The sequence below is a fragment of the Scophthalmus maximus genome, chromosome 12 (assembly GCF_022379125.1).
Source record: "Scophthalmus maximus strain ysfricsl-2021 chromosome 12, ASM2237912v1, whole genome shotgun sequence".
Classification (NCBI taxonomy): domain Eukaryota; kingdom Metazoa; phylum Chordata; class Actinopteri; order Pleuronectiformes; family Scophthalmidae; genus Scophthalmus; species Scophthalmus maximus.
In genome coordinates, this window is record NC_061526.1 from 2,895,923 (window position 1) to 2,920,524 (window position 24,602).

The 24,602-nt window shown below is 42.1% G+C and overlaps 1 protein-coding gene across 7 annotated transcripts in view; it reads right to left on the minus strand.

The window, feature by feature from the left end:
* LOC118287157 (multiple PDZ domain protein) overlaps positions 1–24,602 on the minus strand; it is a 39,953-nt gene that overhangs the window by 3,096 nt on the left and 12,255 nt on the right. For 3 of the 7 annotated variants that reach the window (XM_047335964.1, XM_047335961.1, XM_047335962.1), the window contains exons 13-43: positions 24,339–24,418; positions 23,979–24,125; positions 22,747–22,917; positions 22,122–22,307; positions 21,600–21,809; positions 20,412–20,570; positions 19,904–20,056; positions 18,557–18,886; positions 18,073–18,184; positions 17,000–17,198; positions 16,079–16,120; positions 14,793–14,900; positions 14,616–14,696; positions 14,301–14,478; positions 14,066–14,176; positions 11,314–11,373; positions 11,009–11,080; positions 10,048–10,231; positions 8,789–8,985; positions 8,511–8,602; positions 7,614–7,692; positions 7,157–7,225; positions 6,224–6,313; positions 5,767–5,893; positions 5,412–5,557; positions 4,677–4,760; positions 3,393–3,586; positions 1,084–1,231; positions 913–999; positions 722–812; positions 439–602 (exon numbers count right to left, since the gene is read on the minus strand). In XM_047335964.1, coding sequence (XP_047191920.1) covers positions 439–602; positions 722–812; positions 913–999; positions 1,084–1,231; positions 3,393–3,586; positions 4,677–4,760; positions 5,412–5,557; positions 5,767–5,893; positions 6,224–6,313; positions 7,157–7,225; positions 7,614–7,692; positions 8,511–8,602; positions 8,789–8,985; positions 10,048–10,231; positions 11,009–11,080; positions 11,314–11,373; positions 14,066–14,176; positions 14,301–14,478; positions 14,616–14,696; positions 14,793–14,900; positions 16,079–16,120; positions 17,000–17,198; positions 18,073–18,184; positions 18,557–18,886; positions 19,904–20,056; positions 20,412–20,570; positions 21,600–21,809; positions 22,122–22,307; positions 22,747–22,917; positions 23,979–24,125; positions 24,339–24,418 — 4,151 coding nt within the window. The remainder of the gene's footprint in view (positions 1–438; positions 603–721; positions 813–912; positions 1,000–1,083; positions 1,232–3,392; positions 3,587–4,676; positions 4,761–5,411; positions 5,558–5,766; positions 5,894–6,223; positions 6,314–7,156; positions 7,226–7,613; positions 7,693–8,510; positions 8,603–8,788; positions 8,986–10,047; positions 10,232–11,008; positions 11,081–11,313; positions 11,374–14,065; positions 14,177–14,300; positions 14,479–14,615; positions 14,697–14,792; positions 14,901–16,078; positions 16,121–16,999; positions 17,199–18,072; positions 18,185–18,556; positions 18,887–19,903; positions 20,057–20,411; positions 20,571–21,599; positions 21,810–22,121; positions 22,308–22,746; positions 22,918–23,978; positions 24,126–24,338; positions 24,419–24,602) is intronic. The other 4 variants (XM_035612032.2, XM_047335966.1, XM_047335965.1 and 1 more) reach the window with 4 other exon arrangements.

A 24,602-nucleotide genomic window follows, 5' to 3' on the forward strand; every position in this document is an offset into this window, starting at 1 on the left:
CATTATGCAGTGTTCTCATCTCATCTGTCATTCTGGCTGAAAAGACAAAGCAGCATGGATAATATGCTGATTCCCCCCCCGATTCATTTCAATGAGCCCCTCTGTAGGCTTAATGAAGTGAATGCAGGAGTGGGAGATTTATGATGCACGACCGCAGCGGCTATTGTCTTGCTCCAGTCTGTGTCACACAGAGCTGCAATTGTTAGCTTCTCCGTCATTTAACTGCAAAGGTCACTGCTACAGGCCGTAGGCTCTTGACCTTTGGGCAGATTTGAGATTCGCCAAGTGAATTAAGTGAGTGGGAATAACTTCACTGCAAGTAATTGCCATTAAATATTCGTTCACTGGTATTACTGGCATGGAGCATTTTAGTTTTGTTTTCTCCTAAAAAGCCAAATGAAAACAAGGTTATTGAGAGGGGAAGAGTCAGTCTAATACCTTGAGCTTCTGGGTCTGAGCAGCCACGCCGACAGGATTCATCATGGCGATGAAGATGGGTATGTCACCAAGAGGGCTGCCCACGCCGCCGGCAATACTGATGCCCAGAGAATCATTGGGACCTTTAGTGAACTCCACTGTTCTGGTGTCCTGATGCTCTGGAGCTGAGAGGAAGTACAAACACACACATCGCTCGAATGGATTGTTGTCGTTTTATTGGATGGCTTGTTGATTCATGTCTGCTTGTTAATATATGGTTGCAAAACTTGGGAGGCATACTTACATTCCTGGCTAATTTTGTCGGGGTCACCAGGAAGGTTTCCAGAGTCCGAACAGGACTGAGAGGCCACCTTGGAACAGCCTGTTTCACTCATCTGAAACAAAGCATTTCGAGCTGTTATTTCGCTTTTCTGTTGTTATTCCGATTCTACATTAAACTTATCATTGATATATGTCAGATGAGCAGTAAATCACCTGACTGCTTTGAGACAGCCTCCTTTCAGAGTGGAAGGGCCCAGCTTTGAACCTCCCCACTTCCATTTTTATAGGCCCCACGCAGCACTGCAACACAAAATCCACCGTCTTTGTCATTTAGTTGTCTGGCACAGCTAAAAGCCCGTTCTATTCACCGCAGGGTAGATTTACCTTAAGCAGTGCAGCCACGGCCTCCTGAGTGGCCGACCTCAGGTCCTCACCGTTGACCGACAGGATCTGGTCCCCCTGCGTCAGTCGGCCGTCGGTGTCCACCAAACCCCCTTTCACAATATCAGACACGAACACTCCAGTGTCATTCCTGGTAGGAGGGGCAGAAGAGAGAAAGGCACGGCGGTGAAATAACACCTCGATCACTGCATGTGCCTCGACATTGACGAGGATCATACTAGTCGACCTTGTTCCCCAGACTTCAAGATTCGAACTTGAAGCTGATGATTCACTATTGATCCAGTGGTTTTCACATTTTTCCATTGGCCCTCTGCACAAATACGGCTTATACTTTTGGGGAAACCGCTGACAAGCAGCTGACAAAATGGAACATTCAATAGCAAAGAGTTGTGTTTAACCCCCAACTGTAACTTCAATAAATTAGTTTTCCGTCTTAGTCCATGTATATGCTCTCCGTGGACATTTTGCAGTCAACTTGTGTTATTCTATTTTATCAGTTATTTTATTTAAGGAGATTTTGAGCCCTTATGAGAAGTATGTTTTGGGGATTGTTTGCTTGACTGACACTTTCTAAAGTTAGCTGTGATCATTATCGCTTTCCCACCTCATCAGCACAAAAGCTTTGACCAAATTTTGGTTTTGAGGCTCTACTATATGACACGGTGGGAGCTTGTGTCAAATCCTTTCACACCGAGTTATACCATAAACGTAGTGTTTCTGGCTACAGTCAAAGGTCAACACAGTCCATGTCGCTGCTTGCTCTGAGCACAGATCTTAGGGATATTAACTACAGAGGAGATGGCGAATCCTCGGCCTATGTCTTTTTCCAAATGCACATCTCAACTGCAGACGTTGCACATCTGAGGTGCCAGTCTCCACGTGGATAAAGACTAACAAAAGCTTGGAGGAAAGGCAACTCGATCCCACTTCGTCCCCAGTGCCAGAGATACTTGGCTGTCACAACTCCTCACCGCTAACTGCAAGCTTGCGCTTTCCATTTTAGCAGAGGGATTTCAGATTGTCTGTTATGTTTCATTTTTTTCCTTCCTATTGAGCATTTTAGGGGTTTTTTTCCACTTGTGTAGCGAAACTGCTGTGACAGAAATTACAACTATATTAGAAGTTGACCTGCCTACTGCTGTCCAAGCTGTTCAACCTATGACCCCAACTCAGGCCTTTTGTCCTGCGCAAAGCGAAGTTCCCCTCCGAGGACCCAGATACGTTAGTTACAAGCATTAACACACTTGCGCAAATCCAGAGACTCTAGACAGAAAGGGAATAAAAATACACACAAATGTATATAAATATCTGCAGTTAATGTGCATGTACTGTCTGCATAAGCCATTCAAGAGGCTGATCCCAGATGTGAGATCCGTCACCCCACACTGAGCAGGAGAAAACTGTCAGCCTGTGGACCAGCAGGCCTTTTCCCACATGTGCCTTTAACCCATAAATGCTCTACCAGAACAAAAGCCTGAGTTGATTTTATGTGTAAGACAAGTCCAGCTCACGTCCAGCTGGCACCTCACTAAATCTTCCTCCACAGCTGTAGTGGGAACGCAAGGATCAACATTCCTATTCACACGAGTGGACATGTGGTTACATCCTTGTCTGTGGCAACACACTGGGGTTGGGAATCACCACTGGTTGCACTGGAAATGACTGTTAACAGTTCTGCCGAGGTGCTGACTCACTTCTCATGTATATGATGTTTGAACGTGTCAGTTATCCAGCTGACACTTTTAAAGGATTTAAAAGCCACAATTCAAGTGTGATTCAGTCCCGCTGTGCTGTTCATATTTTGGTGTGTCGTTCAACGACTCGTCACGTGGGACAGTAGACATTTTTTTGCTTGTTACACAAGGAGAGAGGTTTCAAAATGGCAAAAATGAATACAGGGTAGCAGCCCATGACTACATGGGATGTGCTATGTGTTAGTCTATTTACCTTCTCTACTCTACATTTAAATGGAAGGTTTTTTTAATGAAAGGTTACCTCTCATCCCGTGATCTGCATTAAAAAAAGAAAAACATTGCAATTACTAACAGTGTTGACAGCTACAGAACTAGGTAGTTATGTTCTGGCTTTACATCTTTATTATTATTTATTCTTGTGACCTGGCTGTTCTGTAATTAATTGTTTATTTTTTTAAATATAATTTTAGGACTTGAACAAGATTCCTAATGAAACCCCCCCACAAACAAACGTAAAGCTCATTCAGCTTCTGCTGTACATGAATAAATGCATACTATGCTATAACCTTAGAGGTAATAATAACACATCTCTCTCACCTCCTCCCCACAATGCTCAGACCCAGGCCCTGGCCAGGCATCTTGTGCAGCTCCACAGTGAAAGAGTCCCACAGGTCCTCCTCCTTGTACTGGGCCTCGTCCCTGTAGACCACCAACCGAACCCTGTGAGGTGTCTGCCGCAGCACGTTGATGGCTTCATCATGACTGGCTGCGCGCAGGTCGATACCGTTCACCTGTTTTGTTACGAGAGGGAGTTATTGCCTTTGTGCGCTCCGGCAATATTGGGTTGTTGCAACCAAAAAAACAACTGGTTTAAGATTCCTTTTAAATTTAAGTGCCTGAGCACATTTTCATTTTGGGGCGTTCAGCAGATCCATATTCGTCTATACCTTGAAATTGGAAGCAGCAGGGGGCTGTAAAAAAAAGTGCTAACAGCCCAATTTATTGCAAAAACTGAATTTTCCTATCACCACTGAGTTCTCATTTCTTCTGTAGAAAACCCGAACTGCTGACGTATCAGGACACTGGGTCGTGATATTTAAACCATAGGGCGATGTTAGAACACTTAAATTTAAGGGAAGGAAAGCAGATTTCCCACAGAAACTGTGAGAAGCACAGTTTCAGCACACATCAGTTTAAGGGCCTTTTTTTTAAAAACCCACATTAAACAGAGGAAATGCCCCATTAGCTCTCGCCATGGACATGCAGAGGATTTTTCCCATAGTAGCTAAAGGGCATCGCAGTGGACTGGGAAACTGCTCTTTTCCCTTTCCTCTGGCCCTGTTTTCTAAACACAACGGCCTGGCCCTGGGACAGAAATGAATAGTAGAGGGTAATCAAGTCATAAGAGTGTGTGTATGTGTGCGTGCATGCATGTGTGCCTTTCAGTTCTGGTCCTGTGATCACGCTACCATAACTAAACTCCTGAGCCCCACCCCTGCCCTCCCTCTGAGGTCAAACGGAGGGCAAATCCAAGTTGAGCTGGGATACTTAACGTGTCAATCCTCGGTGCACACACAGGATTTATACCCGAGTTCACGTCCCCTGACCTTTTACTTATTTTCACCTCATTCTTCACTATATTGTCTCACGAACCAAAGGTGTTTGGTTTCAAGTGTGCATATATAGTTCAATTTATTTCCAAATAATGATCTAACTATTATTATTCCTTACAGAGTTTTGTAGCTTCAAACTATTTGATCTTTGACTGAACTTTGAAAACAAAGCTTTCATGTTGAAGGTCCTCAGGCAGCCGCATCTCAGTTATTGAAATGCCTCATTTTTATCTAGTTCATAACTGATGCTTTTTATTCCGCTCCGCACCTCTAGGATTTGGTCTCCTGCCCACAGCCTGCCATCTTTAGAGGCTGCCCCTTCTTCGTACACTTCATGGATAATGATGGCCCCCTGGAGAGAGAGAGAGAGAGGAAAAAGAGCAACTAAACATGGGTGAGGAGAAAAAGGTGAATAGTAAATGTTTGAGGAAATAAGAAAGTATTGTGTTAGACGAGAGGATTATTTTTAACAATGACGTACACGTGCAAATTTCTCCTGCATTATTTTGGATTCTCTGTGTGCGTGTATATTCCTGACTTCCAGTGGGTTTTCCCTGCGATCCAGTGTGAGTGTCATTTGGGGTTCAGAGGTTACATTCCAGGGCTGGATATTGTCTGCTGTGGCCGAGGCCAGACAAAAGGCTGCTCCCCCCCAAGCCTGACTGAGCAGACAGAATAGACGGGCTGAGGATAGGATGGCAGGAGGCGGAGGACTGTGACAACATAATTTCCTACATTCCTGAGCCGCGTTGCTATTTCAAACCTGGGTTATACCACCACCAAAGATTCCAAGTGGGTGGTATCAAGGGTGGGACAGAGCACAGTCATGGAACTTCTAAATACTTATATTTACAGTGTCCTTTTACAAAAGATTGAAGTTGAGTCAAAGGATGTTTCTGCTGACTATCTACTCGCAGCAGTATTGCCCTTGCATCAGTGTAGCTCTTTAGTAAAGTGATAACGCCTCCTGAACATATATTTTTATATTTATATTGCTTCCTACCAGCAGAGTGTCACAGCCTCCCACGATGCTGAGGCCCAGACCCGTGCGGCCCTTGGAGATATCAATGGTGGTCTCGCAGCCGGGGATGATGGGACAGGTCGCTGGGTCACAGGCCAGAGTGGAAGGGGTGGAGGAGCGACTCGGACCTAAAATAGAGACAGCAAATAAAGCATTAAGATATTGTGTAAAAAAAATAAAATACATATGTTTATATAAATATATATATTTTGCAAGCAGGAAGTTGGGTTTGTTGTCTGATATATTACGCTTTACAAATCCATTATTTATCTTCCAGGATAGGAGATTTAAATAACATCGCACTGCGTTAATTAAAAGCAAGTAAAGCAAATCTTACAACTGTAAGGATTCTCACTAGTGACTCCCTCTGCCTCTACTGTAATCAGCATGGCTGTGTCGGCGCTAGGCATGCTGGGTAGGCTGGCGACGTCTCCATCTGAGCAAACCCAGTCCTGGCAGGTTGACTGCGGAGAGGAGAGGGTGGAAGAGGGCATATTTGTAGACAATGTTAGCTTCACTTGACTTTTGGCTCTTCTCAGTAAAATTCATAATAATTATTTTTATCAAAGCACCAATAACAGGGATTGTATTTAATCTATATATATGAAGAAACATACTACAGTATGAACAAATCCAGTTTTGTGAAGATCATTCATGTAATTGACAACCGTGAACCCCAGCACTGATTCACAACTGAAAGTTTGTTTCCTGGTGTCATTTAACCCTTCTGCATTAAGGAACAGGAACAATTTATTGTTTTCCTTTTTTGCATCTATGAAATGCTTATTACATACTTTGCCTGTGTGTTCTTCAGATACAGTCTGAATTTCATCTCCACTCTCAGTGTTTCCCTCAACAAAGGTGATTCCAAGTCCTTCGTCCTCCTGTTTGAGAAAAAACGGCATTCGTTAAAAAAACAACCTGTGGTAGATAAAAGAGCTGCACCAGCTACTGGAAACACAGATGACTGATGCCTATTAGCTCCAGAAAGCTAATTAGCTTCACCTCGCATCCTTCCCACTTTTGATCCTTTTCTTCCTAGAGAGGATTTTCTGGGATTGTGTGTCATATCAATGAGTTGCCCAGATGGCACTGTGTCTACGAGTCACATTTAGTTGGCTCTCTGGAATCATACATACAGTAGCATGTTCTCCTTATAACCTCTGGTGGTATCGTGCCGTGCAGATCTTTGCAGTTTCAGATTTTGAGATATCCCCTGGTGACACACTTTCCTGTCACCCAAAACATATTAGAGCTGAATAGAATCTTACCCGATGGTGCTCAAAGTCTGGAAAACATAAATAATCCGCAGACTTGACTGTGAACACTTGTCTGAAAAGCCACATTGCTGCTTCTTCATTCAAATGGTCTATTTTACTTCATACTTTCCTGCGATGCAAATCACAGACACCACAAGGGGTAAAAATCTGTTCCTTAAAGTTTTTTTTGTGGCTTTTGGCTCTTCTCCATTCAGAATTTAGTTTTTTCACCCTTTTATTTGATGGTGTTTTGTCTCTTTTCTCCGTCTTGACAGCTTGTCAGACTTGACTGCCTCTGCGAGTCTCCTCTCAGTCTTTCTGCCATGCACCATTGACTTTTTGTGCAAACGTCTCCCTCATTATCGCCCTGGTTCCAAGACTTTCTCCCTATTATTGTCTTTATTTCAGAATTTCAAATAGATGACATTGTCTCTTGTTGTGAGAGTTGTGTGGTCCAATGAATCTCACCTTCAGCTCTACAATGTGATGGACATATTTTGAAGCATCGGCGTCGCCATTAGCAGCAGCTGTTTCGAGCTGTAAGGAAACACAGTTGTTGGTACAGTATGAGGTGAATAACAGAAGCATGTGTGCGTGACTGTTGGCTGGAGGGAGGTGCAGCACTGCGTCTACACCACTGTTTGTGGTTTTTGGTTGTCTTGGGAGTTACACATAGACATGGGAGGCTGGGAACTCCAGGACGACACAAAGTGACTTTTGGGAGCAAACAATGAAATCAATTCAGGAGCACAACAAAGAGTTAAACAAAGAACTTTATTAGGGGAAAAATGAAATACTAACGATGATTTTTTGTGAGTTTCATGGTTTGCATGCAGCTGTACTCTGCATCATACATCCCCATGAGTTTGTCTGTCTGAGCACTTGTGTGTGTGTTATACGTGTGTGGCCACAAGCAGAGTCGTACCTCAGCGTGGGGCTCCACTGTGTCTCCCCCGCGGTCTCTGACAGGTCCCACAGCCATCTGGTTCAGCGCCTCCGTGTTCCTGTTTCAGACAGCCATAATTCTTGTAAATCATCGTTCCTCTGCTGCCTAACAGCGGAGCCGTGATTTATGTGAGCTGATCACAGTGTGTCTTTCAGGGGGTCAGGAGAGGGATTTGAGTTAAGCGGGGAGGTTAAGTAGTGTGATCTGGTTGAATGTTTGGACCGGGGTCGTGGATGAAACGTGTCGGAGTCTGATTTGTCATGTTGCAGCTCCAAGTTTCATACAAACTGTACACTTTATGAATGACAGTATATATTTTCTTTAGTGATAACTGTTTTTGCAGTGAGTCAAACAAGAAATTATTTTATTTAACTTCTATACAAAAAGAGAAAGCTACATTTTATTTCTTTAAAAAATGCATTTTAATTGTGGGAGAACAATGCCCATAAATTATACCGTCAAACATATCATGTAGTTGCTCTTTTTTATTTTGCAACTTTTCCAGAGTCACTCTACAGATTCAAAACAGCCATAGTGGATAAATCAGTCACCTTGATTTAAAAAAAAAAATATTTAATGACTAAATTACGGAAAAACGGTGGTATATTCATTATTTCAAAGCTAATAAATACGTTTTACATACACATGGGGAAGAAATAGCTCAATACAAAGTATTGATTGTAAACTTCACCTTAATGTTCAGTACATTCTTCTTCTAAATTACAATAGCTCCCTCTATTGGATTTTAAGTAGCATTACTATAGACTCGATCTATCTCAGGTCATTTTTCTCACAGTTTTCTCACAGTCAAACGTAGCAGATGTTGCCATGGAAATTAGTTCATATAAGCTTTAATAGGAAGAGGTATTTTTATACCTGACAAAGATGATTTTGACTTTTGATGGAGAGCACTTGATTATGGAGGATGCATTCTGGTGACTGTGGCCATACAGGACCTGTCCATTGATCTAACAGAATAAAAAAAAAAATTGCATTAGTTTTCAGTCACACACACTTCATCACCAATATTAAACAGATAATTCAAAATGGTGATAAGGAAAACAATGGAAAACCATTGGTAAACACTTTCAACTCTACATCTGATGATTGTACACAAAAGAATAATTCAGAAACGTAATCCGAACACGGCTCACCTCAAGCAGCTCATCGCCCACAACCATACGCCCGTCCCTGCCGGCCGCCCCATTGGGGTCTATTCCCACCACGAACACGCTCATGCGAGAGCGGTCCCGGTTCCCTGCCAGGCTGAGGCCCAGACCTGCCTTGCCTTTCTCCAGCTCAATCATGTGTAGGTCACCTGGGAGGCTGCCATAGCGCTGGATTAGGTTCTCTGAAAGAGGCAGACAGAGTCGTGGCAGTGCTGAAGTGCCAGATTTCTCTCGATCATGCGGTTCCATAGAATTTCATGTCATGTTGCCCAAAAAAATGGGATGGGGGGGGGGTGGGAGGTGTTTGGGTTTTTGGGAGAGAAAAAAAATAGTAGAAGTTTTAAATGTGAATGTGATGAATGAATGAATTGGTTTTTCACTCTATTTTTGTCTCGGCCATGTATCTATTGTTCTCACTCAGGTTCCTTCTCTTTGTCTTTCCACCTCTCCTGTTTCTGGTGTGTTAGATAGCTGTTCGGACCAATGGGCTCGTGTTTTTCTGGGCTCCCTGCCACTGTGGAACCATCAGTCCTGTACTAATCTCCATAACTCACCTCCCCGGGCCCAACCTCATCAATCTAAACCCCGCAGGACGGGCCCTGTCTCTCCGTAAGTAACAAACCCACACACACACACACACACACACACACACACACACACACACACACACACACACACACACGCGCGCACTATAGTCCCAGGTGTTTGGAGGCTGGAAGTCTGTCCTTCATGCTGGTTGCCTGAGAGGAATGTGACCGGTTCTCCTTGAAGCTGAGGGTCCATCCTACAATTGACATTACAGCGTCTGCAGGATGCTAATAGCATAATTGGGACATTGAGTCCTTCAGGTTTCTGCTGAGGTTTAGCCGCCTCAAGCATGTGAATCCGAGCACTTTAATGGCGATGGGATGGATTTAGGAGGAGGCAAGACAACCATGTAATTTGGGGGACCCCTAGTGGCAATTATCTGATAATGCATACACAGCAAACATAAATATGCTGTCTGTCTCCATGGAATAATTCTGTTTTATGTGAAACTTCCAGGAGCACACTCTCAAAGACTGGACACAAGTCACATTCACATGTTCGTATCCTGTACACTACACATTTAAAACAACATCTGGTTACCTTGAGTAAGTGTGAAATTAAAGAGAACAAAGACAAAAATATAACAAAATGTACATTTTTAAATTCAAGATAGGTACAGTAACTGCCCCCTTTAGAAATGGAGATAGTGAACTCACTCCAGTTGTATCCAAACTCCTCTTCCTCCTCCTCCTCCTCCTCTTGGTTCACCTCCTCTGCCTCAGCAGGTCTGCCAGGATTCTCTGTCAGCGTGTCTGTATCAGTCTCTCCCACATGGGGCAACACTGGCAGGGGGAGGACAGCGCTGGTGGGAGATGCCTTTGCTGCTTCACGCTTCGCCGGCTGTCACGCCGCAGATGGAGTTGGGAAACAGTTTATTAGCGAAAATTACAGAGAAAGGAAGGGATTTGACACTGCAGCCTCCCTTTGAATCCACTTTGCGAACGGTTCAAAGGGATAGGAAGGCACACGAGAGCCGTTGATGTAATCGACAGAGGCCATATGCTTGGTTTTCATTAAAAGCTTCATCACTTTTAGTAGAATATGTTGGTTAATGGTTTAGGAATAATTTAAAGTTATGTAATATGAGGCCAAAAAAAATCACAATTTAGGGCCAATGAGCCCATTTCAGCTACAGCTTTAAATTAATCAACTTATTGTGTCAAAAGAAACAACTGAATTATTTAACAACTGATTTAATTACAAATCGTTGAATTTGTGTTCATAATCAAAATATTACACTTGCACTTACCTGAAAACAATGAGCAACATAATCACACATTTGACAGCGCATTTTCATAAATTGAATTGTCGTTATACCAAGCTAAAAATCGAAAGTGGAATTTTTTTAATTCGCAATCAAAGTGAGAACTGAATCCTCTTTTCTTTTTTTTTTTAAAGCAACTGACAAACAGCAGAAGACAAAGTGCTGATTACACAAAAAAAGCACAAAGAAATTCAGGCAGACAGGGGGAGATGTTAGGATACGTAAAAAAGTGTATGCGTGTGCAAGCATGTTCGATTACCCGATACACGATCGCGCATCGTGGTACATCGACACATCTGTGCAAGCATACACAGAAAGAAAGAGTGAAAAGCACAACACAGAGACCCACAAACCTTAAACGGGGTAGGAGTGAAAGGGTTAGTTGGGGAGAGGCGGAGGAAAAGTCTACTGTGACTGTCACCCTCCTACAGAGAAAAGACAAAGGGCGACAACTTTAACAGACAACACAAATACAGACATGACAGACGTGTCGTTTGAAAATATAACTCGAGTTCATTGTGAAAAAGTTGACCAAACTGACCGTTTTTTAAAATTTTTCAAACCTGTTTTTTACTCTGTTGAGCAACACTTCCATTAAGTTGACGGTGAAACAACAACAAATACATAACACAGCATAGGGTCATCGGAAAAAACCAACCTTGTCCTTGTCTCCCGTTACAGCTGCAGCTCTTTCCTCACCAGAGTCTGGTATCAGGGACTGTTGTGCATAGGACGACATGGAGGTAAATCACAAGAGCTCCAGATCAGACGCTCACAATAAGGAATTCCTCATTAATTTGTGTCACGTATGGAGAGAAAAATAATTCATAAAATTCACTTCAATGTCACCAGATAGTGAAAGATACTGTATCATTCTGCTCCATACGGCAAAACAGTAATCCCATAAATATTAATGAGTTCATACAAAGTCAGAAGTGTTCTGAAGGACTAAAACCAGTCCCATGCAGTTTATGCTGTATCTTGAAAAGCCATCTGTTTATGAATGTTACTACTGGAGAGAAATCCACATTTCTTAAATAGTTTCTTTTAGCTAACTTTAAGCTTGGCAATTGCAGACTAAGAACTAAAGCGCACACAAACACACACACCATGCCATGCCAAAACATTGATGTTTTGTGTGAAAAAGCTTGGCCAGCGCCTCATGTCTATCCAAACTTGACCGTTACTTCCCAGTGACTGATCTTAAAAGGTTTCGCAAGAAATTCTGTCATTTTGAAGAAAGAAAAGAGTTTATTCTTTTTTTTCCTCTCCACATAATAGCAGCATCTGTGTTGATGCCCCCTGTCTTATCAAGTTGTCTTCTTTACATTGTCAGTGAAACCCCGAGGACGATGTTTCAGGGATAATTAGGACAAAATTGTGCCTTCAAGGCTGTGGACAGACGGGGGGGTGCACTTACAGTAAAAGCCTCAACTATAATTTAACTTTTATGTTTGGGATGCAGGAAAGCACAGTTTAGACCGAATGAAATGGTCTGATGTGGAAAACGTACATACAAGACTGAAAGCAAACTATGAGTAATGTTTACAGCAGGGCTACACGCATTTTCATTCTTACTACAATTTGCAGAAGTGAAAGCAGCGCAGGTCAAAAATGACCGACACACACACATACACAAGAGGGCAGACACACGGGAAGATGTCTAACCTGAGGGAGGGCATGTGCTAAGTGGGTTTGATTAGTGCAGCGGAGGCGCGACCCGCGGATGCTATTAAGCTGCAGGAAGGGCAGGGGCGGCTTCCAAAAAGCAACACACACAGGATCAACAACAACATGACGGATATATAATATGACGGCCGAGTCTTTGAGACAAAGCTGAATCGGAGGCCTCAGGTTTTATTCAAATGAGGAACCATTAAAGCAAGCAGTTTCCTTGAGGACAGCAGTTTCCTCTGTATGAAAAAGAAAAAAACACAGGAAAGCTTCTTTCTCTGATATAGTTTAACAAAATGTTTCAAAGATTCCTTCAGGCTAACCTGAGATTATTCACTGCTTACAAGAGAAGGATTTGAAACTTAAAGGGAAATATGCCATTATGCTCACTAGTTGGCCCCCAGTGGCTGCATTTAAAAAACGGCTCTACTGACCTGCCTAAAGCACTCGGAGACATCATTTGATCAAAACGATATATTCATTCTGTTGTTATGAATGTCAGAGTGACTTAATACTATTTGGTGTAGCCAAATAATGGCACAAATAATTTCCATATTTGCTTTTATATTGCTTGGATGACTGATTGGTACCTTTATAAGAGATAGCAATACCATCTATATAAACCCTGTGGTTAAAAATCTAGTCTGGATATTCTAAAATATTCACTATTGCTAGTGACAAAAAAAAAAATTCCCACTTGCTGACAGTTTTGATTTAAAAGTAATAAATAATTATTGGTCATTGTTACCATTAATTATTGACTGGATATTAAAATAAGCCTTCAGTTCTTTACTTTTTTTCTCCCAGAAGGAATCTCCTCTTCCAGTTTGTCAGTAGTATGTGTATATCAAAGATGCGGCAGAAAGAAAGAGGAGGCAAGGGAGGTAACGCAACACAGATTAAGTGTAATGGATAGCTGATGCAATCGGAAATGAGAGAGACAAGATTACCTGACATGTGCAATGCGGCATGCATGTGAAAGCAGTGGTGTGTTTCTCTAAAGCAGGCGATGGAGGTGGGCTACATATTGACTCAGGCTGGGAAAAGCAGTGTGGAGGAATAAAGACGGAGGGTTGAAGCAACTCACAATGTATTAACTGTGGTCACAAAAATCAAGTATGGACACTTTGGCATTTTGTGGGGACATACAATAACCTTTTTTTACATCTTTTTAAAATCCTTTTCAGTTGCCACAATTTAATATATCTGCATGTCCTGTTACATTTTGAGTTGCCACAAGGCTTAATGAATAACCACACTGTTAAAAGGTGAGCATGCGGGGATATCTGACAGCTAACAATGCATGAAAAGCGATTGACGATGAGGAGATCTGACACTTAAGCAAAGCCCAGAAAAGCCCCAGCAAGAAACTACTTAGTCATGCTTTAAAGGCCTGAGGGCACCTTCAAACAACAAACAGCGTTGTTGACACTGTGATTTTCAATGAGCGTTGTACTGTGAGGCTAAAATTTGCAAATATCTTCAACATGTCATGCAGGGGTTGTTGTTGCTGTCATAAAGGATTTAAAAAAAAAATTTTCAACATTCAAAAGCAAACAAGATATTACAGGCAATGTGTGGTGTACATCTGAGTTCCCCTCAGAGGCCTGTGTGGCTACACTTAACTTTTACATGAGTTGGAAAAAAAAAAGAAAAGGTGGAGAGTGAGGACATTGTGATCCTCACACTATGAGCTAGTTACTAGCAATTGGTTTGACACTATAACACAGACTTACCCTGGGTCTGTGAATAATACTTTGTACCAAGAAGGAGACGGGGTTGCCGGCCCGGCGTATAGCCTCCACTGCCTCCTCGTGACTAGCATCTCTTAGGTCTGCCCCATCCACCTGTCAAAGAGATATGAGAGAAAACGAGATTTTGCAGGATTATTGACGATTTCTCAGATATTGTAAAAAGCCTCCTAAAAAAGCTCTTTTACACATATATGATGTGCGACTTGAATTCCTTTACCTCTACAATCCTGTCTCCTGTCTTCAGGGTCCCGTTGTGTCCAGCAGGACTGTCTGCCAGGATGTGTTTGATAAAAATCCCCCTCATCACTTCTCCATTGCTCAGGCGGCTGCCCATCCCTCGTCCTCCGACGATGCTGATGCCCAGGGACTTGCCTGGCTCTCTGAACAGCTCCACTCTGAGGAAGGTACCAGTGACATTTTTAAACATCGCCACTGTGACTCTGGCACTGATTCGATTCTGTAAACCACGTCACGCACTTCATCGTTCACAAAAGCAGAGTCGAAGTTTGGATGCAATGTGCAAAGTGCTCACTTTCTTGGTTGGTTCCAGTTGTTGTAGGAGGCACTTTCCTCTCCCTCTCCATCCTCACGCTCAGGGAGATTAGGAATATCTCTAAATAGTTAAGAATGTGTTTAGAAACAAACTACAGAGCTGGTTTAATCAGTTTAATCATGTGACAGTAGTTATAATGGTAGAGTGAGGACATACTTTGGAGCTGTGTCTGGCAATGGAGCTGCTCCTGAGAAGACATCATCTTTCGCCTGCTCTAGGCTGGTTTTGTACTCTTCTAGATACTCTGCTGGAACATATGTAATGCTGCATGCACACATAGGCACAGAAACACACATGCACTCGTATGAGTCAGAAACACATTTCTCAAACCAAACAACTTGGCTCCCTCGACTTTTAGGAACTCCATTACCCACCTTGGTGGCACTTATGGCCCTGCCTCACATGCTAATTTACCCAAAAATAGAGAGACAGCATCAAGTACAAACTTGTACCAAGCAGTAAAACTAGCTGCTTTTTAAATCTGCTCATCTACATTCAGAAGCTTGTTTTCCCTCAACGCCATCAGATTTAACTCTGTGCACAAGACTGTAACACTGCAAATCCTTTCTTCCTACCCGCAGCCCAAAGTGAGATGTCGATGAATTATATATAGTCTCTTGACATCTGACTGTTCAAAACAAATTTTTACCTTCATACATGTCTGAGCAAATCAAGTCTTCTATCATTCTACTGATGAACACATGATGTGTGACAAATTTGAAGGACACGTATTATTAATTCATGGGTGAGTCACTAATTCATGCTAAGAAATAAACCAAAAAGCTGGATGACGAAAATGTGAAACCCACTCAAAGTCCCATTTCCGAGCATTTCAGCATGAAGTTGATTCTGAAGGGCACATTAACACGTTTGAGTGAAGCCGACAGATCTTCAACAGATGGGTTGATTTGTTTCTTTTTAAAACATGACAGCATGCAGACAGGGAGGAAAATGAATCTCAGTAAAGAACTTAAGTAGTTCGAGTACTAAAAAATTCACAAATACCGAGTTAAAAAAAAAGTTATAAATGGTGTTAGTTATATTAGTCACAGAAATGAAAGATAAGTATTAAAGTACAACAACAAAGTGATGCAGTCAGTCAAGATTTATCCAGATATTGTGTGTTATGTTTTGTTGGCACAAGACAAATTGTAAATATATATAAATATGGTAGTTAATATTGGAGTTCAAGGCCACAGCATAATGAAAACAGCATCTTCCTCAACTGAATTCCACATTTAAGTGTTGCATTTAGTGCTTTTCACTGTCTTCACGCTCGCTCACAGATTAGAACGGAAATCCCAATTCTTTGTCTGGATAAAACTCTTTTGACAGACTGCAGTGAAGCCCGACAGCTGATATGGAGAGAGCGAGAGGAAGGAAAACCAAGATGGCGGCCCTTTTGCCGAAACACCACCGGTGGGGAGGTTAGTCATACTCACACATAAAATGGGCACAGATCGTCCTCAGGGGAACAAGAAGATCTAGAATGTGAAGAGTTGGCTTTTTATGCACGGAAGCTAACACATGGCCAAGTTAAGTTCAGCAAGAAGAAGTTGTACAATACAATGTCCAGTTTACCTTCAAAAAGGGGGGGAGGAGTCCTTAAATGCAGCATATGGCGTTTGCAGTAATAATGTGGGGCAGTTAGGTCACAGGATTGACTTTTGCTTGTATTCTGTGTTCATATAAAATAAACCTCCCAAAAATGTTATTTCTGCAACTCCTGATGTAATTAAGAAGTTGGACCTTGAGGTACAATACAAATTGACTTTCATAAAATAGACCAAACACTAAAAAGCTTGACTGCCTTCTGTGGTTGGACTACAGTACCGTGGCACCATAAATTTTTCAATAGCGAAAAACATCACATCACAAGACCTTTGCAATGAAATCTTTGTGCTTTTTCAAAAACCAAGAGAGAATCAAAATCATCATATATACACACAAACTCCCCAAATGCCATATTATTGGTCTCATATGTCTTACTGCAAGTACAAACTTGTACATCAAAATAGGCGCTGATCTTGTTTCTAGAAACAGCGGTTAACACCAGCGGTGTATTAAAGAACACTTTATGAAAATTTATCATACATAGAAATAACAATTAACTAAAATTGAATCAGACCAACAGAGCTGGGGGAGAGGGGACGTTCAAACAAATGTTGAAACTCAAACAAATGAACCCCGGTGGGGGTCTGTGGTTCCTGATTCAATTATACTATATTCCATTTGTTAAGGTGGAGCTCTAAGCTTTACATTAAACATAGCCAGTTGAGAACCTTGACTTATTTTGCTTTGAAATAAAAAAATATATATTTGCAGCCGCGTGTTGGGAGTGAAACTCTTTAATCGTCTCTTACCCCAGGTCTGGTCCAATGAGGGAGTGTCTTCGCAGCATGGCACGAGCCTGGGCGTTGGTCAGGTTGGCAGTGGGCTCTCCGTTGATGGCCAGGATGAGGTCACCTACACCAAGACGGCCATCGCGGCTGATTGACCCACCGTGGATTATGCTGCGGATCAGCATCCCCAAACCGTCTTTCATGGCGCTCACCGTCATGCCTTTCAGGTAGATCACATCTTTCTGTTACAATTACATTTCAGGGGCGTCGGCTAGCTCACTTGATTGCGCCGGCGCCCCATGTGTGGAGGTTCGAGTCCTACACACATAGTGTCCTATCATTAAAGGGCTGAAAATGCCCCAAAAAATACATTCAAAGGAAACTCACTTTCATTAAGAATAAAAAGGTAAAAAATCTGCTGTAGTTTCAGATCTGACACAAGATAACTTTCTCATATCTCTGCGAAGAATCCTGTTCATATCATTCTCAACAGACTAACTTCAGAGTGTGGCATAGTATATCTAGAGACATGTCTACCTTCTTACCTACTTGGAAATAAAAATAATGTTCATTATGCATGTAACAGCACGGCCCATAGGAGTTAATTTGCAGCAATCACAACATTAGTGTGGTCGGCTTCAGTGGATTTAGAATTTTTTAATTCAAATTGGTTGAAAAGCTCAAGTGGAATTAAAAAAATTCAAATATTATGGAGGAAATTGGACTAGCAAATAAAGACCTTCAAAGAATAATAAGGAGCAAACTTAGATACTGTATTCAATGAGTGGCTGTGGATTTTAACTGCCTTCATAACTCCTATTTGTTTTAGAAGCTAAAAGCATTAGTATTCTCTGGACCAGTAGCAGCCCCATGGGCAAGTTTTGAAATGCAAATAACCCGTACAGCGATGGAATGACCTGTTCAGGAGGGAAAATAGCCAAAAATAATTTCTATCATTTTGCTTCAATTTTGCATTCAAAGTTAAGGCCAAATATGCCTTTCAGTCCCCCAACCTCATTTACACTTCAGTTAAGAATGAGGAGCAGATAAATAAAAAAGAACAAATAAAAGAATGTCAAGAAATTAACACAAACCGAGACTGGAGTTGCCCTTGACAACGGTGATAGTCCTTTCAAAGTTGCTCCCTGAGGTCAGTGCTTCCTTGTCCCCGTCTTCTGCTGCTTCTTTCACCCAAGCCTCCTCGTCCTTGAGAGTGATAATTCAACACAGTTTATTCATGAAAGTAAATGAAAACATTAGTGTGGATCCAAACAAAGCGTTAGGCCTCTGGGGAAAAGGTAGGTGTGCCGCATTGACTGTGGAAATGAATATAAAACAAATAAGCTTAGAACTTTGTTTATCTAATGTTTGAAAATCCGACTGGGGAGAGGCTTGATGTTACCTCCAGAAATCCCACTTATATAAGAGGGATTATTTAATAGCTTTCATAATGCAACATCATCAGTTATACAGAATTCTCACTGCTCATCTTATTTGCCCCCCAAGACTTACTGAGTTCTGATGAACGATCATTAAATCCTCCACATTTATTCTCGGTAGTAAGACGGATTGTTTTACCTTCATCAACATCATAATATCTCCAAATGAGATGGGCGGCTCCTTCTGGTAGTGGCTGGACTTCACCGGTTCCTCCTGTACATTAGATCGGGTCCCTATTTCGGCAAACGGGCTGTAGGAGTTTGAGCGCTCCGCTGGTTCTTCTTTGGTCACGTGACGAGCCAGGTACTGATCAGAACTGCCGAGTGCGGCATTATAAGCCGGGACAGGACCACTGAAACTCGGAGGAGTGAACGGGGCCGACTTCTCTGGCGAGAATGCTCGATCGTCGTCTCCGAGGTCGGACAGCGTCGTAAAGCTGGGGCACTCGTCCAGCAGGCGGGCTGTCAGCTGAGTAAAAAACAAAGCATAGCAGCTTGAATGAGCGCTCTCCTCTGTTAGTGAGACAATTGGCCAACAGGGGGGATCCATCTTGCTCAGTCGCCATCCTGCCCTCTTTGAAATGAGCCATAGAAAAATCATCAGTGGCCAACAGGGAATCACAGAAATTACTGGTGATCTTGTGAGCAAAATGCACAAAATGCTGTTTCCTTATCAGAGCATTTATGACTTCATTAGAACCAGACTGAGTAGTTTCGCTGAATTTCAGCCAGCAATTCCCATTGGAGGCCAGAACACAAGCATGAATCTTGGGAAAAAGTTAAAATATGCAAATATGTAATAACTTTGAACTTTGAAAATGCCATGACTAGAAATGGTTTTATTTGTCCGCGAAACTCATCTAGTGGGTTGCTTTATTTTTAAGGGTACATTCTTCCAATGACTCCACAAAGCCAGACAGCAGAAAAGTCAGTAGCGTGACCATAAACTATCTATTCAGTGTCTCATTGGCAGGGATTTGGAGGCTAAGTTTGTGAGCTCACTACCTTAAAATTGTTCCATAAACAGATATGGATCCGAAAGGATAAAAAAAAACACCTATATATTCCCATATTATGTTATATATTCCATATGCTGTGACCTTTGGTTGAAGTGGAAGCACAGAAACCCTTAGGAAGACACTTTGTGTGGCTCTTGCTCCTGTTTGTTTACTGTCCTCGTCATTTGATATCCATTCGGAGGGTTGTTGTTCTGGGGGCACCCAGAACAACAAAACTCAGCGACAATCCTCATATAACAACAAAGTCAGTAATGTTCTTACTGCCTTAACAACGAAGGAAAAAAACAATTTCCCATGACATTTTGGCTCTTGATAGCAAAAAAACCCCCCAAAAGAATAATGACTACATGCTTTATAGCTCATTCGGACAAAGGGCAGTTACTGTTGCGGTAACATTTCATGAAACGAGGGAGTCATTTCGAGCTGCGCTTCTCTCTGTGGTATATAAAAAAAATATGTTTGCTTACCTTAGGTGTGGATGACTGCAAGTAGTCCAGGTCTGCGCCACAGCCGCTACCATGAAGGGCAATCATGGACGCCTGGAAAGTGTCGTCCTCTATCCCGGAAAAGGAATGATCGAACACCTTTTCATCAGGTAGGTCCGCCTCACTGGTGTCAATCTGTGATAATAGATGATAATATAACCAAGCGGGACGGCATACTAGTCTTTGATCAATGAGATAATTGGTGAATAATCGAATCACAGGCATCTGAAATTGATATTGATATTCTAAACACCTAATGGCGCTAATGCTAAATTTATCTAACTACAAAATAGTGACTAATACATCAATTGTTTCATCAGAATACTGCTCATATAAGCTAACTGTTGCATCTTTACAACAAAAAACAACAACATTCCTGGCAAATAATTAGGCAGAACAAAAATCACATGTAAGGCAGAATTTCTTTTCCCTATTCCTAAGACATTTTGAATTGATTTTTTTCAGTTTGTTTCCGCCAAAGCTAACTAACCAATGCAGGCTCTGCTCGGTAAACGATGCCCTCAGCCAGATCCTCTTCCTCTCCTTCTTCAACCAAAATACTGTTGAAGTCAAATGAGTGGATGGTGGATGATGAAGTTATTTCCTGTTCACCATATGAGTGTGGAGAGTGGGAATATCCACATATTCCCTAGGAAAGTGGAGAAATTCTTTCAGTGTCTCCAGCTTTAATGTAAATAGATTTTTGATTGATTGTGTTTTATGACCGAATCAAGTGCAAATATATTAATGAGAAATGGAAAAAGATGTTAGGAATCATTGAGGATTTTCAATACACTAACTTTGGAGTTATATAAGGATCTTGGTCTACGCGTTCAATCGCAGAAACAGCTTCAAATGGCACATTGACTATTTGTTTGAGTAAAATGAATATTATTGACTGTAGCATGCAGCTCTGATGGATACTGTAGAGGCAGAGCAGGAAGGCATATCGGAGGATTACACGTCAGGCTCAATTTTGAGAGGCAATACAGCAAAATACCCCTCTGAAGTACATTCCACGTCCTGCAGGAGAGCTGGATAACTCCACAGAGGCTTCCTACAGCTCTGTAATCCTGCTAACCTTGGCAGCCCAGAGGTCTCATTGTGTAATCCAGTGGCAGGTTCAATACAAGAGAGTTGCGGCACTAAGGCCGAAAGAATGGAGGCAGTTTTGCAGAGAGAAACTTCCTGTACACAGAGTGCGTGTGCCTGGAGCGGTGAACATGCCACTGGAAAGACATTATAAATTGCACACTGGTGCCCCAGTGTGTTTAAATGTACAAGAGGTTCCATGCTCTCAGAAAATCCAATAACAGGATAATATGAAACAAAGAGCAACGAGCAGTTTTAGGCTGGTCATCTCCTCTGAAAGAACAGTGGGTGGAATGCTAAACCATGCAGGCCACCTCCGTGCTTTTTTTCCTGCATGAAAAATGCAAGCCCTTGTAAGCTGAGCCCTCGTGACTAGTTGCTAAGATGCATGATATAAGACCGTCTGATTCACAGCTCGCATGCACACAGTGATAGATCCCTGGCGTGCTGAACAAATTTTTACAAAGAACATGTACAAAACACCAAACCAGACAGATATGCATAACAAACACAAGTCACATCCTGCCTTCAACATGCAGACAGGTTTTAGGCAAAGGGCACAAAAAGAGAGAATAATGATTCTTACAGGCAGTGGTTTGGCGACTCCTATCTGGACGTTGCCGAGCAGGGCCCCCTTCAGGGCCTGGACGGCGTCCTCCAGACTGGCGTTCTCCAGGTTGGTGGTGTTGACATACATGAGTCTGTCCCCTGGCAACAGCCTGCCATCTTGCTCAGCCACACCGTTGGGGACAAGCGAACGTATCACGATCACCGTCTTGGCAGAGTCCATGGGGTCCTGTGGGCGAAGTCAATTTCAGTGAAGGGGAGGTCAAAAAAGTAAAACTCTCACATGGAAGTCACAGGGTATTACGTTTAGCTTACATTTTGGCTAGCTGAAAAACAACAGAATTTTGATATATGAAAACAACAATACTCCAAAGCATGAACAATTCCATCTAATTGTGACTATCGATGATGAAGATTAGGATATAAACAACACAGCAACATCTGTTAAAACTAATACTACACTTTTGTGAAATATAAGCCAACACAATAGCCTATGCCATTACAATTACATCTGTATAGTTTTCCATGTAAGAATTCCCACCTGGTAGTCCAAAATACTGAATCCCAGTCCCCCTTCTCCCTTCACCAGCTCGATATTCTGGATCTCCAGCTCCCACATAGCCAAAGGAGATCCTATTGCCTCCTCTGTCACATTATCCTGCTTCGCCGCTGCTCTGTTCACCTCTGAGTCTTCGGCAACCCGTACGCTGCTCAGGTCTATTTGTTTCTGCAGAAGAAAAGCCCCCCCCCCCCCGCAAAATAAAAAAAAACAGTGTGGAAACCATTCTCTAACAGCGTGGCTTTTACCCCCAAACTATAGGCTGCCACCCTCCAGTTGTGTTTTTGGCTTAGGTTTCTGGCAGTAGACACAAGGGAAATATCTTTGGGAGCATAAGGCCTTAGCGCATTATCACAGATAAAGCTAGGGAGATGAAAACCCCTCCCCCTCGAAGGGAAGCTGCTTTTGATGTTCATACGTCTATTACAACGGTAATGTTGTTGGCTACTGCTGGTGAATTATTACTTGAATTGGTTTTAATAAACATTCAGCCTTCCCCGCTCATCACTAGGTCTTAATCTGTCATGGTTGGCAATGGAGTGTATGGGTGTAAAAAGTTTGTCTTTCAAAAATAACATGTACGTATAAATGTATTAAAATGTAGTACCTTTAATTTGGATGGTAGGGAGAAAGCCTCTGGTTCTGCTTGGACATCGTCCATGTCAGTCTGCAGGTGAGGGGCGGGTCTACAGCATGTCACATGTGCACAGAGTGGAAGCTCCTTCAAGATTCTGACGACTTCCTTGTGGGTCTCACCAATCAGGGCTTTGCCGTTGACCTGTGACACAAGGTGTTGCCAATATAAGTACAGTATCTAAGCTTTACAGCAATGTTAGAAGTTGGGTTTTTTGGAGCACTCGAGGGAAGGGGAATATACAGTCTCTTTTTGGCTCCAGTCTGGGAAATATTGTATGTGACAATTTAGCTGATGAATGCTAAATCATCTTTCTGCTGGTTGGTGCTGATAATGTAGCATTTACATCTCTCTTGATGAAAACAGCTTCCTGCTGTAGTTGGAAACGAGGGCAGCAAGAGGGAACCAAAAGAGCTGACCTTGAATCAGAAACAAAGCACTGAAAGTCGGGAGTATTGATTCTCAGTTCATTTGTCACTACAAGAAGCCCACTTTCACTCGCCCGGAAACCAGACCAGTCAGTGAGCTTATGTTGCTGGCCCCTTCCCATTCGGACCGATTTCCATCCATCCCGAAACTGGTCAGGCCAGTCACAACCATTCATCTAAAAATGAGGCAAAAGATTGACGGGGGAGCGCCCAACGAGAGAACCGCTGGAGCACTTTCATTAACAACCAAGAAGGTAGCTGCTGATTTGGAGAGGTCTGTTGAATCTGTAGTGAGACAATATTAAACAAACTGGACATTGTGTTTTCTCTGAAAGAAGAACAAACTGCTGTGGCCGGTTTACATTTTTTCTGTCACTCTGATCTGACTGGTTGTAAGTCTCTCTTCTTCTGAAAATGAACTGAGATGTTCCCTTTCACCTTACGCATAGTCATTCAACCGTTCATTAATTTAGAAATATTGTTTTGTGCACCTTTAATTTACACCTTATTTTTTTTAGCAATGTCTGTGGTGCAGACTCAACCTCCACATTCATCCTTTACCCACATTTACTTAAACTGTGCGGCGGTAATAATCTCCGATACTTAACTGTAACTGACTGTAACATAACACGCCCATAATTGCCTCAAAACTAGAGTGGTTTTCTAACTACATTTACATATTTAAACCTTTGTAAATATCAATAGCAAATACAAAGTAAAAAAAGCCCTACACTGCCGGTAGTTAAATGTTTTTCTGTCCTTAATGTGACCATGTACCTCAAGCAGTTCATCTCCATTGAACAGCTTGCCACAGCGACCAACGGGTCCCTCAGGCAGAACAGAGCGGATGTAGTGATGCCCACTGTTGGCTTCCAGATTGATCCCTAGGCCACTCTTCTCGGTAAACTTCTCCACCTGAGCCACCTGTCGTGGGAGCAACACATCAAATCTCAGTTAGCAAGTGATAAAAAATAAATCTATAAAAAGTGTAAATGAATGACTCACTCCCCCCTTTTTTGACAACTAAGGTCATCCTTGCATTTGTGGTACCTGTTTACCATTATGAAGCAATTTATGGAGAACAAAGACTAATCTGATGCATGAGAAAGATGAATTCACTTTGAAAATGATACTTACTATAACTTCATTACTTGGACCCAGAATCTCCTGCCATTTCTTCATTAGTTGTTCTTCTTCAAAGAGTGTTAACTTCATCACTTGGAACACACACAATACAAAATACTTGTATAAATATACAAATACAAAATAAAGGCACATTTCTGATAAATCACTCAGTTATGAAACATAAATTAATCACTATTTCTAAAAGGACTTGTAAAAATAACCAACATGAAAAAAATATATAAATATTTATGTCATTACCAATTTTTCACCACCCTG